This window comes from Cherax quadricarinatus, chromosome 20, assembly GCF_038502225.1.
Source record: "Cherax quadricarinatus isolate ZL_2023a chromosome 20, ASM3850222v1, whole genome shotgun sequence".
NCBI lineage: Eukaryota > Metazoa > Arthropoda > Malacostraca > Decapoda > Parastacidae > Cherax > Cherax quadricarinatus.
Genome location: NC_091311.1, coordinates 36,387,285 through 36,404,436, shown reverse-complemented (window position 1 = coordinate 36,404,436; position 17,152 = coordinate 36,387,285). Strand labels below are relative to the sequence as shown.

The 17,152-nt window shown below is 38.3% G+C and overlaps 1 protein-coding gene across 15 annotated transcripts in view; it reads left to right on the top strand.

Annotated features, from left to right (window-relative positions):
* Positions 1 to 17,152, top strand: part of LOC128703787 (transcription elongation factor B polypeptide 3) — a 173,183-nt gene that overhangs the window by 60,781 nt on the left and 95,250 nt on the right. For all 15 annotated transcript variants that reach the window (XM_070086944.1, XM_070086942.1, XM_070086949.1 and 12 more), the window contains one exon: positions 7,222 to 7,467. In XM_070086944.1, coding sequence (XP_069943045.1) covers positions 7,222 to 7,467 — 246 coding nt within the window. The remainder of the gene's footprint in view (positions 1 to 7,221; positions 7,468 to 17,152) is intronic.

The window sequence follows — 17,152 nt, the reverse complement described above, 5'->3', positions numbered from 1 at the left end:
GCAAAGTCATCGGTATCCGATAAATCCGGTATCCGAAGCATTATATTGCAAAAAATTTGCCTTGGTTCCCGTTACAAAACCCGGTATGCGATACGATTTGTACGAGACGTGTCCACGTGTGGCCTGAACTGCCCAGTGTGTGCCAGTGTGCGCGCATCTAAGGATACATTCAGTACATTCCATATTATCCATATTATCACTGCTTTTGGTGCTTGTTTCTGCAAAATAAGTCACCCCTAACAATCTGTCGGTATTTAATACCATTTTAATGTTCAATCTGTCAGACACCGCAACACCCAAGAAAGCTTCTAGTGCCAACCCATCGAGACCAAGGGTGCTAATGACTTGAAATGAAGAAAGAGATAATTGCAAAGTATGAAAGTGGAGTGCATGCGTCGGACCTGGCTAAGTTGTATAGTAAATCCCAATCAACCATCTCTACTATAGTGAGCAGGAAAACAGCAATCAAGGAAGCTGTTCTTGCAAAAGGTGCAACTGTGATTACAAAACAGCGATTCCCCTTCTAAACATTAAAAACTTCGACACTCTCCCCTCCTCCCATCCCATCAATCATCACCAGATCATCATTAAAGGTAAATGTCAATTATTCTAGTGTGATTATTCTATTGTTATTATTGTTATTGTAATTATTCTATTGCATTAAACTTAATATTTCATGTGGTAAAAGTTTTTTTTTTTTCATACTTTTGGGTGTCTTGCACGGATTAATTTGATTTCCATTATTTCTTATGGGGAAAATTGATTCGCTTTCCGATAATTTTGCTTTACGATGAGCTCTTGGGAGCGGATTAATAACGTGAACCGAGGGTCCACTGTATAATAAGACATGTTTTCGGAGTATGTTACTGGAACCCCTGGATTGAATATATACTAGTTGTTAATTATATATGCTGCTAATTTTATCACACAAAATTTTCTTCAGTAAAGATTTTGTGCCTAGTATCTCCCAAAATAGCTGTTCATGCAAGAAATAACTATTTTTTCCTGGGTTTGATTACCTGCTTGTATTATAAAAAATAAGCAGGTGGCAGAGTTCTGCTGAGCAACAAAGCTCAATACAGTATTTAGTGAAATGGCTGGAGTATACCTGGAGAGGGTTTTGAGTGTCAATGCCCCCGCGTCCTGGTCTGGGGCCAGGCCTCATGGTGGAGCAGGGCCTGATCAACCAGGCTGTTACTGTTGGCTGCATGCAACCTGATGCACGAACCACAACCCGGCTGGTCAGGTACTGACTTTAGATGCCTGTCCAGCGCCTTCTGGAAGACAGCCAGGGGTCTTTTGGTTATCCTCCTTATGTATGGTGGGAGGCAGTTCAACAGTCTAGGGCCGCTCCCTCTTATTGTGTTGTCTTGACTCATGAAATCGTAATGACACAATTGCAAACAAACCATACCATGGGTGAGGTTAGAGTTTTGAGAGACTGATCGCGGGTTCTAACCCCACCCGTGGTATAATTGTGTTGTCTCTTATTGTGCTAGTGGCGCCCCTGCTTTTCATTGGGGAGATGTTAGCTTGTATGAGTCGTAAAATATAAAATGACTTGTTTCTACCATGGAGCAGCCTTCAGTTATAACTAAAATAAATGCCTATTTGACATCCTGCAATGCTTATTTAGCATATGTTGCAACTCCTTTCCTATTAAAGATCCAACAATGTAGAACTTGTTGCCAGAAGCTTTGAAAAGTTTATTATCTGCCAACTGTTTAAAAATTATTGTCAAGAAACAACACCTAAATCTGATGTGAATCATGAGGATTGTCTGCTATATCCTACCAGTCATTTTTTTTTTTTTTTTTTTTTTTTGGTTGCTGTTCTCTCATATTAACATTGCTGTTGTAAAAGAAGCTTTATTACTTAGAACAGTTATGGTCATCGGTAATTGTGTCCTCGGGCAAATGAGTTGTGTACCATACCAGTCATATAATCAAACTTGAGATTATGATTGTTACCATTCATTTGATCAAACTTCCTCTTCCTTGGATCAAGCCTAATTACAGCCATTCCCCATGTGACTAATAATGTGTTGTGCTTCCTCATGAATATAATAATCATATATATACACATTCTAGGTAGTAGGTTGGTAGACAGCAACCGCTCAGGGAGGTACTACCGTCCTGTCAAGTGAGTGTAAAACTGAAGCCTGTAATTGTTTTACATGATGGTAGGATTGCTGGTGTTCATTTTTCTGTCTCATAAACGTGCAAGGTTTCAGGTACGTCTTGCTACTTCTACTTACACTTAGGTCACACTACACATACATGTACAAGGATATATATACACACCCCTCTGGGTTTTCTTCTATTTTCTTACTAGTTCTTGTTCTTATTTATTTCCTCTTATCTCCATGGGGAAGTGGAACAGAATTCTTCCTCCGTAAGCTATGCGGTTGTAAGAGGCGACTAAAATGCCAGGAGCAAGGGGCTAGTAACCCCTTCTTCTGTATAAATTACTAAATTTAAAAAGAGAAACTTAAGTTTTTCTTTTTGGGCCACCCTGCCTCTGTGGGATGCGGCCGGTTTGTTGAAAAATATAAATAAATAAATATAGTATATGTGTATATATATATATATATATATATATATATATATATATATATATATATATATATATATATATATATATATATATATATATATATATATACACACACACACACATATCTTTATAGTAACCACAGTGTACCTTTATAAAAATTTTATTTGCTGAAGGACTCAGCCTGATGTTGTAGTCATTTTCATTTGTATATCTAATTTACTTGTGAAACTTACATAATTATTTCAGTGATATAATTTGTTCTACTTATAAAACTTCAAAATGTGGTAAGTGGACTTACAAGACCCAGTACAGTGGAACCTCAAATTTTGAATGTAGCGCTTATCGAACTCTTCAAAAATCGACCACTTTTTTTTAACCAACTTTGTCCCCATTATTGAACTCGCCCCTTTTTTCGAACTGCCAGGTACCAGACCTGTCTGCCAGCTTGCTCTGTCTGCGTTCCCGTGCAGGCGCCTTGAGCCAGTCTGGCTTTGTTGATGCTTGAGTGAACACTAACCTGCGGTCTCATTCAAACATATTACGTTTAATTCATTGTGTTTAGTGCTTTTGGGACTGTGAAATAAGCTACCATGGGCCCAAAGAAACTTGCTAGTGGTACGTCTGTGGTAAAGAAAGTGTGAAACGCCATTGACATGAAGAAGGGAATAATACAGAAGTATGAGAATGGTGTGAAACTTGTTGAGCTTGCCAGGATGTATGGGAAAAACAAGTCGACCATCGCTTCTATCCTGGCAAAGAAAGAACAAATCAAGGAAGCTGATGTTGCGAAAGGTGTTAATATGATAACCAAAAAAAAGACCACAGACAATCGATCAGGGTGGGAAGGTGTTGGTGGTGTGGATCAAGGATAAAGAGATGGCAGGTGATAGTGTTTCAGAGACAATTATTTGTGAAAAGGCAAGGAAGTTGCATGCCGATTCAATGATTAAGGAGATTTGCGCCAAGTGGAATGATGTCCAAATGTTTGTGGAGAAGTACCACCCTGAGCAAGCTGAAACAAGCCATCTTTGCAGCAAGTTCAGTGACAGAACCTTGTCCCATTTTAGGGAAATCTTAAAGATGTGCCAGAAACAGAGGACTGTGGACAGTTATTTTGTGAGACAAGGGCCCAGTGACTCTCAAGCTGGTCCTAGTGGCATTAAAAGAGAAGGGAAGTAACCCCAGAGAGGGCTTTGATACCTAAAGTCCTTATGGAGGGGGATTCCCCTTCCAAACACTAACCTCAACTCCCTCTCTCCTCCTCCCTGTCTTCCAGATGCCATCACCAGTCCTCAATAAAGGTAAGTAAAAATGTTATTTTATATGTTTATTTAAATTTATTAATGCATAATTGTACACTACATTTGTTGTGTGTATGTAAAACTATAATTAATCTCTATAAAATGTATTTTTTGTGAATATTTTTGGGTTTCTGGGACGGATTAATTGTATTTCCATTATTTCTTGTGGGAAATATTGCTTTGCTTTTCAAACTTTTCTAATTTAGAACTAGCTCCTGGAACGGATTATGTTCGAAATTTGAGGTTCCACTGTAATGTTTTCTAGGGGTTAGTTTAAAAATTTCATTAATACTATTAGAGCCATATTTAACCCTTTGAGGGTCCATGCCGTAGATCTATGGCTTTACGTTAAGGGTCCAAACTGTAGATCTACGTCATAAGCTCGACTCACTCTGATAAGCTGTGAGCGGTAAATTTTGGCCTAGATGTGAGAGAATACATCTATGTGGTATGTGTGCAACACACAAAACAAATCCTGCAGCACATAGAGCATGAGAGAAAAAACTGAGACCGTAATTTTCGATTAAAACAGCGACTTTACAGTGTTTCTTCATATGCTTTTTATAGTTGTATTTGCGATTTCTTGGTCTCATTTGATAGAATGGAAGATATATTACAGAAATAGAGTTGATTTTGATTGGTTTTAGTACTGGAAATGGCTTGAAACTGAGCTCAAAATAGCGGAAATGTTAAATGTTTGCCGATGTTGAAGAGTAAACAAATGACCTCACACATCTAATACACACCTGCTGGTGGGTCTAATATATGTTCACAAATGTGGTGATATTATTTATACAATTATTACAATATTGCATAACAGTAAATCTTCTCTTTTTTGGTTTGAATAAAATTTCATTATGTGCATAAAAAAATCAAAATGGAATTCATTAGTAAAGCCTGAAAACGTAACTAATGAACAGAAGAAATGTTAGTTTAGTTCCAGGAATGCCTGCATTGTTTATTCTGAACCTTATTTTGAAATGGGAGTATTTTGAACTTTGCATTAAATTGGCCAAATTACCAATTTCAGATCACTTTATTTTGTAGTTGAAACAGTTGAGTTGGCGAATTCTTGTGCTTAATTGATAGAATAGAAGTAATATTAGTGAAATAGCTAAGAATTTGGTCGACTGGAATAATGTAATTGGCCTAAAATGGGAGTCAAATTAGGCAAAATCGCTGATTTGTGAATATCGCTGACACATCAAAATTCGCGAGAGCATAATTTCGTCATTTTTTCCATCAAATTTCGTACTTTTTGTTTTATTACCTCCAGAAAAAGATTCTCTACCATTTCATAAGAAAAAATAACAAAATTATTTTTTTAAAATTCTTGGACACTGGTGCACACTTTGAAATTTGGCCTTTGGACCCTGAAAGGGTTAAGGAAATGTCACTACATGAACTTTCACAAAGCTTCACCTCTTAAAATTTAGTTACATTCTAAATAAGCATTGATTCATGCACAGTTCATTATTTAATATCATTATCAGCTGTATGTACCATGTACAGTATACATTCTTATTTATCAAAAGTTGTTTGCTTTTTTTTTTTAGTTCCCTTTGATGAAGAATTGCCATACTGTATTAATGCTATTAAAACCATATTTAACCCTTTCAGGGTCCCCAGGCCCTCTCTGAGACTTGTTCTCAGGGTCCCCAAATTTAAAAAAAAAATTATTTTTTCTTATGAAAAGATAGAGAATCTTTTCCCGATCATAATGACACCAAAAGTATGAAATTTGATGGAAAACTTGCAGAATTATGCTTTTGCGTAGTTAGCGGTCTCGACGATGTTTACCCATCGGCGATTTTGCCCACTTTGAGCCCTATTTTCGGCCAATTCCAGTGTACTAGTCAACAAAAATCACAACTATTTTGCTAGAACTCCATTTTTTTTCTATCAAATGAGTACAAGAAACCACCCATTTCCCAATTTCAACTATTCAATAAAGTGGTCAGAATTTAGCAATTTTGCCAATTTCACACAAATTTCAAAAGATGCCAATTTCCGAATAGGGTCCAGAATAAACAAGAAAGACATTCCTGGCACTAAAATAACAAGTTCTCTGTTCGTTAGTCACATCCCCAGGCCCCTCTTGTATTTCTTTGGCTTTCCACTTTGAATTTTTATTCTTACAAAAAGTAGAAGATTTACTGTTATGCAGACTACTGCATTGGTGTAGAAATGGTATAAATAATATCAGCGCACTTGTGAAAGAATATTAGACTCGCCAGTTGACGTGTATTGGATGCTTGGCATGATTTGTTTACTTTTGAACTTTGGTAAAAATTGAACATTCCTGCTACTTTGAGCTCAATTTCAAGGTACTTTTCATTGTAAAACCAATCAAAAATCGTCTCAATTTCTGTAATATGTCTTCCATTCTATAAAATGAGACCAGGAAAACTAGAATACAACAATAAATACCATACGAAAATACAGTGCAAAGTCACTGGTTTAATCCAAAAACATGGTCAAAGTTTTTTTTTTTTCTCATTACGCACTGTGTGCTGCAGGATTTTTTTTTATACTGCGCACACTGACCACATAAACCCATTCTTTCATATGTAGGCCTACCAGCTTTCTCTCACTAGATTTGAGGGCGCTAGAATTTAGACACACTAGTACGTCAAAAACCCTGGGGCGTAAGCCGTACTAGTACGGCTGAAACCCTAAAAGGGTTAAGGATAACACCTACATGAAAAAAAAAAAAACAGTGCGTGTGGGGATTGAACTCACAGCAATTCGTAAAACTCCAGACTGATGCGAGTTCAGTCTCTGCCTGTACCATGGTTTGTTTGCAATCATGTCATTACGAACCTACACGATCTTTGACGTTGCTTTTCTTCTGGAGTTGAATCCTCCTTTTTCTGTGGTCTTCTTATTCATTTTTCTTCAAGGGATGCTGGTGAGGGTCCTTTGACCTGTGGATTTGGACCTGAGCTAACCTTCTTTGGATCAAACCTAATTGCCTCCCTCCCCCCCCACCCCAGCACTATGACCTACATGAGTTTAGCACTCCCCATAAGTGTATAATAATAAAATTCCCCCATTATATGAGGGTCTGTGTATTGTATATTACTGTGCATACTCAAGTGCAAATGGGTTTACTCATATTCTTAATAAATATTATAAAAATGCAGTACAGATGTAGTTTACATATAAAATATGAATTAAGCCATAATATTTATTTACGTAATCAAAATTGTATTTTTTTTTTGTCCATGGATGAAGGTTGAGCAGACTACTGTAAATGTAAGATGGAGTGGACTGTGAAAAATAGTTTGAGAGAAATGATATAATGACTTAAGACAGTAGAATTGTACAGTGATCATGGTACAAAGACTATTTCTTTTTTCAGTTGCTGTACTATATTCATAAGCTGAAGTACTTAAATGTCACCGTTAGTCACTTAGAAGAAACTGGTGTTGGTCGGTCAGTCAATTCTCTACGTCACCATGAGGGGTTGGTAGGGGAAAAGGCACGAGCCCTTGTAAATAAATGGAAGGTAATGGTGAAAGCTGAAGAGGAGGAAGAAGATGATGAAGAAGAAATAATTGATGATGAAGAAGAGAGAGAACAAGCAAGTGTGGAGGCACCTGATGGGGTAAGTTTAACCACTTTTAATATCTATTATGGGTGTGTCAAAGTATTGGTATTGGTGGGTATTGGCTGATTTGATGGTATCAGCATCACCCTAAAATTGAGTATTGGTTTTGGCAAAAAAATTGGTATCATCCCTTCATTAATAGCTATAGTCATATTTGTTTTTTAAACAATCCAGCAGTCTTACACTGATGTAAGGTGACCCAGCAAAAAAGAAAACACTTTCACTGTCACTCATTCAATCTGTCTTGGCATCACAGTTCAGATGACCCTCCAGACTGCAATATCCCCTCTCCTCCTTCAGAGCACAGGCACTGTACTCCCACCTCAAGGGCTTGAATCTGGCTAACCTGTTTTCCTGAATCCTTTTGTAAGTGTTACTTTGCAAGATGAACAAGGAGGCTTTAGGAAAGGTAGGGGATGTGTGGACCAGGTGTTTACAGTGAAACATATAAGTGAACAGTATTTAGATAAGGCTAAAGAGGTCTTTGTGGCATTTATGGATTTGGAAAAGGCGTATGACAGGGTGGATAGGGATGCAATGTGGCAGATGTTGCAGGTGTATGGTGTAGGAGGTAGGTTACTGAAAGCAGTGAAGAGTTTTTACGAGGATAGTGAGGCTCAAGTTAGAGTATATAGGAAAGAGGGAAATTATTTCCCAGTAAAAGTAGGCCTTAGATAAGGATGTGTGATGTCACCGTGGTTGTTTAATATATTTATAGATGGGGTTGTAAGAGAAGTAAATGCGAGGGTCTTGGCAAGAGGCGTGGAGTTAAAAGATAAAGAATCACACATAAAGTGGGAGTTGTCACAGGTGCTCTTTGCTGATGACACTGTGCTCTTGGGAGATTCTGAAGAGAAGCTGCAGAGATTGGTGGATGAATTTGGTAGGGTGTGCAAAAGAAGAAAATTAAAAGTGAATACAGGAAAGAGTAAGGTAATGAGGATAACAAAAAGATTAGGTGATGAAAGATTGGATATCAGATTGGAGGGAGAGAGTATGGAGGAGGTGAATGTATTCAGATATTTGGGAGTGGATGTGTCAGCGGATGGGTCTATGAAGATGAGGTGAATCATAGAATTGATGAGGGGAAAAGGGTGAGTGGTGCACTTAGGAGTCTGTGGAGAAAAAGAACTTTGTCCGTGGAGGCAAAGAGGGGAATGTATGAGAGTATAGTTTTACCAACGCTCTTATATGGGTGTGAAGCATGGGTGATGAATGTTGCAGCGAGGAGAAGGCTGGAGGCAGTGGAGATGTCATGTCTGAGGGCAATGTGTGGTGTGAATATAATGCAGAGAATTCGTAGTTTGGAAGTTAGGAGGAGGTGCGGGATTACCAAAACTGTTGTCCAGAGGGCTGAGGAAGGGTTGTTGAGGTGACTTCAAGAGTTTATCAGTCTGTAGTGGAAGGAAGGCGGGGTAGGGGTCGGCCTAGGAAAGGTTGGAGGGAGGGGGTAAAGGAGGTTTTGTGTGCGAGGGGCTTGGACTTCCAGCAGGCATGTGTGAGCGTGTTTGATAGGAGTGAATGGAGACAAATGGTTTTTAATACTTGACGTGCTGTTGGAGTGTGAGCAAAGTAACATTTATGAAGGGGTTCAGGGAAACCGGCAGGCCGGACTTAAGTCCTGGAGATGGGAAGTACAGTGCCTGCACTCTGAAGGAGGGGTGTTAATGTTGCAGTTTAAAAACTAGTGTAAAGCACCTTTCTGGCAAGACAGTGATGGAGTGAATGATGGTGCAAGTTTTTCTTTTTCGGGCCACCCTGCCTTGGTGGGAATCGGCCAGTGTGATAATAAAAAAAAATACTTTGCTCACACTCCTACATAACGTTACTCCTACAACCTCAACTCAGTCCTACCTCAGATGCTCTAACAAACCTGATATTGAACCCATAAGCACTCAGAACCTCCTTACTTCCTTTAACTTTTTCTAGGATGACCTTTACTCCTTCCCACCACCATGATTTATACACCCTCCTAGTCATCCTATTATGCTCTATCCTCTCTAAATGTCCAAACCACCTCAAGTGGTAAGTAATAATAGTAGTAACCCCAACCCACCTCCTAATCTCCAAACTCCAATTTCTATGCATAGTATTCACACATGTTGCCCTCAAACATGACATCTTTGCTGTTTCCAGCCTCCTCCTCACTGCAACATTCAAAACCCATGCTTCACACCCATACATTATCGTTGGTACCACCATACACTGGTACATTTCCCTTATTGGCTCCATGGTAAAAATTTTTCTCTGCACTGATGCCTCAGTTCACCACGTACCTCTTTCGATTCATCAGTTCTGCGGTTCATCTCATTTCTCATAAAACCATATTTCAATAAATCCACTCCCAAATGTCTGAACACATTTACTTCTTTCATATTCCCTCCAATGTGATGTCCAATCTCTCATTGCTTGTATATATTTTTTTATATTCTCATTATCTTGCTCTTAACTGTGTTTGCTTTTAATTTCCTTACTTTACATTAATTCTCAGATATATAACAAAAAAAGGCACAATACCGTGACTGGAACGATACACAAATAACCCGCACATAGAAAAGAGGAGCTTATGATCACGTTTCGGTCCGACTTGGACCATTTACAAAGTCACGGTGTGACTTTGTAAATGGTCCAAGTCAGACAGAAACATTGTCGTAAGCTCCTCTCTTCTCTCAGATTTGTTTACTAACCTTTACAACTTCTCTTTCGAATCTCCCAAAAGAACCATGATATCAGCAGGTATCAACTGTGACAACATCCACTTCATACCAGATTCAGTATCTTTCAGACCCACACCTTTCCCTAGCACCCTAGCATTCACTTCTTTTTACAGTGCCATCTATAAATATGTTAAAACAACCATAGTGACATCACACATCCCTGTCTCTCTCCTGTATATCATAACCTGTGCCTTACTTTCCAGATAAAAGTTCTTTACTGTTTTAAGTTGTCTACCACTTATTCCGTATGTGTGACATCTGCCACATTGCTCCCCTATTCACCTTAAATCCATAAATGCAATGAAAAGTCCCTTACCTTATCTGAGTATTGTTCACCTATGTGCTTCATTGTCAACATTTGGTCTACACATCCCCTACCTTTCTTAAAATCTCTTTGTTCCTCTGCAAACCTACTCTGTTTTTCCCATTGTTCTTGCAATAATTCTACCATACACTTTACCTGATATACTCAACAGGCTTATTTCCCTATAATTCGTACTCTTTTTATCCCCCTTACCATATACAAAGGAACCATGCATGCTCGCTGCCAATCCGTAGGTACCTTCCCACCTCCTTTTAGCATTTCTGTCTTAATCCCATGTTTCCTAGCTGCTTTACCCTCTTACATTTCTTCCCAGTGCCTCATGCACCTCCCCCACACTCACTCTTGGCTCTTCCTCACGCCTAAAAGGTGTTATTCCACCCTGCCTAGTGCAACAAGTTGCTGCCTCTCCCTCGTCAAGATTCAACAATTCCTCAAAAATATTCCCTTTGTATTCCCAGTACTTTCACCTTTCCATCTAATGGTTTCCCTATTTGGCTTTTAACCCTTTGACTGTCACAGCCCAAAATCCTGAGGTGTCTCCTGGTGTCGCAAAGTATGAAATTTGATGGAAAATTTACGGAATTTCTCTCTCGTGAAGTTAGCGACCTCGGCGACATTTACACATCGGTGATTTTGCCCACTTTGAGCCCATTTTCGGTCAATTCCACTGTTTCAGTCCACCAAACTCATAGCTATTTCTTTAGAACTCCATTTGTTCTATTGATTGAGTACAAGAAACTGCCCATTTACCGATTTCAACTACCCAATAAAGTGGTCAGAATTTGGCAATTTGGCCAATTTTATGCAAATTAAAAAATGTCAGTTTCAAAATAGGGTCCAGAATGAACAATGCAGACATTCCTGGCACTAAAATAACATTTTCTCTGTTATCAGTCACGTTTCCAGGCCCCTGTTATAATCCTCTTGCTTTCTGTTTTGAATTTTTATTCACACAAAAAATAGAAGATTTACTGTTATGCAGTCTACTGCAATATTGTAATAATTGTACAAATAACCTCAACCCATTCGTGACTGCATATTAGAATGGCTAGTTGGACATTTATAAGACAATAACGTCATTTGTTTACTCTTGAACATTGGCAAAAATCGAACATTTCTGCCACTTTGAGCTCCATTTCAAGATCCTTTTCATAGTAAAACCAATCAAGTTCACTTCTATTTCTATAATATGTTTTCCATTCTATCAAATGAGACCACGAAAACAGGAATACAGCCATGAATACTATATGAAAATACGCCTCAGTCGGCGTTTTAATCCAAAAACACGGTTGGAGTTCTTTTTTTCTCATTATTCACGGTGTACTGCAGGATTTTTTTTATACTGTGCACGCAGACCCATTCTCTCACATGTGGGCCTACTGGCTTTCTCCTGCTTGATTTGAAACCTCTAGAATTTTTTAATATATATACGTCAAACACATTGGCTCGTAAGACATATATATACGACTAAAACAGTCAAAGGGTTAACTGTCAAATCCATTTGTTTCCTAAGCTTTGTCAGCTTACTGATCTTCCTCCAAAACTTTCTTATTCTCGGCAAAATTTGTTGATAAAACCTCTCCCACCCTCATTAGCAATCATTTTGCACTCCCTTGCCACTTTTTTATCCTCTTTAACTTCATATATCACTTCAACAATATAAAAAACTTTCATATATGCTAACTGGTAGACAGCAGCCACCCAGAGAGGTACTACTTGTCCTACCAAACGAATGTGAAATTGAAACCTGTAATTGTTATACTCACTGGCAGGATTACTGGTGTCTTTATTGCCATATGCAAGATGACAGGTAGTCTTGCTACTTCTTATGATCTGGCTCATACTACACTCAGACATGTATGTACAGTATATACACACGTCTGAGTTTTCTTTTAATAATTTTTTTTTTTTTTTTTTTTTTTTTTTTTTTTTGTTTTTTTTTTTTTTTTTTTTTTTTTTTTGCGCATGTTTACTTTCATGTCCATGGGTTAGTGGGTGAAAATTCTTTTTCGATATGCCATTCATATCTTAAAAGGTGACTAATAGTGCTGGGAGCAAGGGATTAGTAATCCCTTTTTAGGTTGGGTGGCCCAGAAAAAAGATATACTTTCACTATCACTCACTCCATCACTGTCTTGCCCCTCCAGACTGCAAATATCCCCACCCCTCCTTCATAGTGCAGGCACTGTACATCCCACCTCCAGAACTAGTCAGGCTAACTAGTTTCCCAGTATCCCTTCGTAATAGTTACCTTGTTCACACTTTAGTATCACATCGTCATAAAAACTACTTGCCATTATTCACTCATATCTAATATGCTCACATATGCCTGCCGTAGAACTATGGCATGAACTCAGCTCACTCAGGTAAGCTGGCAAAGGTATGAGAGAATGGGTCTATGTGGTGAGTGTGCACTACATATATAAAATAAATCCTGCCACATGTAGTGTATGATGGGAAAACAAAACTCACTGAGTGTATGGTTTAAAATAGGGGCTGTAGTGTATTTTTGGATGGTTTTTATGGCTTTATTCTCACTTTCTTGGCATCATTTGGTAAAACGGAAGATATATTCAAGAAATAGGAATGATTTGATTTGTTTCAGGACTGGAAGTAGCTTGAAATTGAGCTCAAAGTAACAGAAATATTCAATACAGCCTCTCCTCACTTAACGACGGAGTTCCAAATTTGTCACTAAGTGAAGAGCATACTATAATGGTAGTGAGTTTGTGTCAACCATCTTTGATATTGTTTTAATGTCAACTTTGCACCATTTATAACATTTCTGGTATATTTTTAAATGTTTATAGAGTAGTGTACTGTATATTGAAATGAACAGAGTAGATGAAATCTGCTCTAATATACATTATTCAGGTATGAATACTGGTCAGATTGCCCATCGTAAATCCGAGGCGTCGGTAAACGAGTACTTCGCTAAGTGAGGAGAAGCTGTATTTGTCACTATTTCAGAGGACACTAATCATGCCACTCCTCTAATGTGTGTCCAGCTGGCCTGTCTAATACACATTCATAAATACACTGAGATTATTTATACAATTATTACAGTAATACAGTAGCCTGCTTAACAGTAAATCTATTTTTTTTTTTTTTTTTTTTTGTGAATAAAAATTCCCAATGGAAAGCAAATTTAATATTGGAGATTTCTGGGGACATGACTGATGAACAGAGGAAATGTTGTTTTAGTGCCAGGAATGTCTTCATTGTTTATTCTGGACCCTATTTTGATATTGGCATTTTTTAAATTTTGTGTGAAATTGGCCAAATTACCAATTTCTGATCTCTATTGGGTACTTGAAATAGTCAAATAGGTGGTTTCTTTGCTCAGTCAATAGAATGGAAGGCATAGTGAAATAGCTAAGAGTTTGATTAACTGGAAAAATGGAATTAGCTTAAAATAGGATTCATTTGGCGAAATCACTAGTGCAGAAATATTGCTGAGACCACTAATTTTGCGAAAGTGTAATTCCTTAAGATTTCCATCAAATTTCGTACTTTTGGTGTCATTACCTTTGGAAAAAGATTCTCTACCATTTCATTAGTTTTTTGTTTTACCTCGAGAACAGGTTTCTTATCGGGGGGTCTGGACCCTTAAAGGGTTAAAACTCCCTAAAGAGTTGCTTAACTTCTCCCAGAATCTCTCTCTCCTCTACACACGTCTCTTCTCCAGGTGCATAAACACTTATTGTGACCCATGTTTTGCATACAACTTATTTTAATCCACATAATCCTTAAATTCATGCATTTACATTCCCTCTTTTCCTTCCTTTAGTGATCATTCCTTTGCTCTAACTCTCTCAGATACACTAGACCTAATCTTCTTTATTACACCCATTGAAACTCTCCTACACTATTCAGCTTCATATCAATTAGAGCTGGGACATCCAGCTTCTTTTTATTCATTACGTTGACACTCGTCTCTTTTTTACCTGCACTATATCCACACATTCAAACGTCCCAGCTTTATAAAGTTTTCCTCTTTTTACATTTAGTAATTTATGCAGGAGAAGGGCATACCAGCCCCTTGCTCCCAGACTTTGTCACCTCTTATGACATGCAGTGGTTTACAGAAGGATTCTTTTCCACTTTCCTATGGAAATGAGAGAGAATAAATACAAACAAGAATTATTAAGAAAAATAGAAAATTGAGATGAATGTGCATGCATACATGTACATTTATGTGTAGTATGACCTAAGTTTAAGAAGAAGTAGCAAGATGTACGTGTTATCTTAAACATTAATGAAGCAGAGAAAAAAGACACCAGCAGTCCTCACATTGTGTAAAACAACTACAGGTTTCTATTTCACACACATTTGATAGGATGGTAGTACCTCCTTAGGTGGTTGCTGCCTTCTCTTGTAGTAGTATGAATTACTAAAAGGACAAACGAGAAAATTTTAAATTCATTGTTATATAAAATTAATTCAGTAAAATATTTTGTAGAATTTTTCCTGTGCTAATAATATGTTCCATATTTATTATATGTATATATATTGCTTCCTAGGTAGTAGGTGGGTAGACAGCTTCTCCCCAGGGAGGTACTACCGTCCTGCCACGTGAGTGTAAAACGAAAGCCTGTAATTGTTTTACATGATGGTAGGATTGGTGGTGTCTTTTTTCTGTCTCATAAACATGCAAGATTTCAGGTACATCTTGCTATTTCTACTTACACTTAGGTCACACTACACATACATGTACAAGCATATATATATTACATACCCTTCTGGGTTTTCTTCTATTTTCTTTCTCGTTCTTGTTTATTTCCTCTTATCTCCATGGGGAAGTGGAACAGACTTCTTCCTCCATAAGCCATGGGTGTTGTACAAGACGACTAAAATGCCAGGAGCAAGGGCCCAGTATCCCCTTCTCCTGTGTAAATTACTAAATTTAAAAAGAGAAACTTTGGTTTTTCTTTTTGGGCCACCCTGCCTTGATGGGATATGGCCAGTTTGTTGAAAAAAAAACAAAAACATCGTTTCCTAGGTAGTAGGTGGGTAGACAGCTACTGTCCAGGGAGGTACTACCGTCCTGTCAGGTGAGTGTAAAATGAAAGCCTATAATTATCTTACACGATGGTAGGATTGCTGGTGTCTTTTTCTGTCTCATATACATGCAAGATTTCAGGTACATCTTGCTACTTCTACTTAAACTTAGGTCACACTACACATACATGTACAAGCAAATATATATATACATACCTTTTTGGGTTTTCTTCTATTTTCTTTCTAGTTCCTTTTTTTTTAACAAGTTGTCCATCTCCCACCGAGGCAGGGTGACCCAAAAAGAAAGAAAATCCCCAAAAAGAAAATACTTTCATCATCATTCAACTCTTTCACCTCACTCACACATAATCACTGTTTTTGCAGAGGTGCTCAGAACACAACAGCTTAGAAGCATATACGTATAAAGATACACAACATATCCCTCCAAAATGTCAATATCCCGAACCCCTCCTTTAGAGTGCAGGCATTGTACTTCCCATTTCCAGGACTCAAGTCCGGCTATATAAAAAATAACCGGTTTCCCTGAATCCCTTCACTAAATATTACCCTGCTCACACTCCAACAGATCGTCAGGTCCCAAGTACCATTCGTCTCCATTCACTCCTATCGAACATGCTCACGCACGCCTGCTGGAAGTCCAAGCCCCTCACCCACAAAACCTCCCTTACCCCTTCCTTCCAACCTAGTTCTTATTCTTGTTTATTTCCTCTTATCTCCATGGGGAAGTGGAACAGAATTCTTTCTCCGTAAGCCATGCGTGTCGTAAGAGGCGACTAAAATTCCGGGAGCAACGGGCTAGTAACCCCTTCTCCTGTATATATTACTAAATTTGAAAGGAGAAACTTTCGTTTTTCCTTTTGGGCCACCCCACCTTGGTGGGATACGGCTGGTACGTTGAAAGAAGAAGATATTGTTTCCTAGGTAGTAGGTGGGTAGACAGATTCCACCCTGGGAGGTACTACCGTCCTGCCACGTGAGTGTAAAACGAAAGCCTGTAATTGTTTTAAATGATGGTAGGATTGCTGGCGTCCATTTTTCTTTCTCATAAACATGCAAGATTTCAGGTATGTCTTGCTTCTTCTGCTTACACTTAGGTCACACTACACATACATGTACAAGCATATATATGCACACCCCCTTTGGCTGTTCTTCTATTTTCTTTCTAGTTCTTGTTTATTTCCTCTTATCTCCATGGGGAAGTGGAACAGAATTCTTCCTCCATAAGCCATGCGTGTTGTACGAGGCGACTGAAATGCTGGGAGCAAGGGCCTAGTATCCTCTTCTCCTGTGTAAATTACTAAATTTAAAAAGAGAAACTTTGGTTTTTCTTTTTGGGCCACCCTGCCTTGATGGGATATGGCCGGTTTGTTGAAAAAAAAAAAAATTTCCTAGGTATTAGGTGGGTAGACAGTTACTGCCCAGGGAGGTACTACCGTCCTGTCAGGTGAGTGTAAAACGAAAGACTATAATTGTCTTACACGATGGTAGGATTGCTGGTGTCTTTTTCTGTCTCGTGTACATGCAAGATTTCAGGTACATCTTGCTACTTCTACTTACACTTAGGTCACACTACACATGCATGTACAAGCATATACATATATACACACCCCTCTGGGTT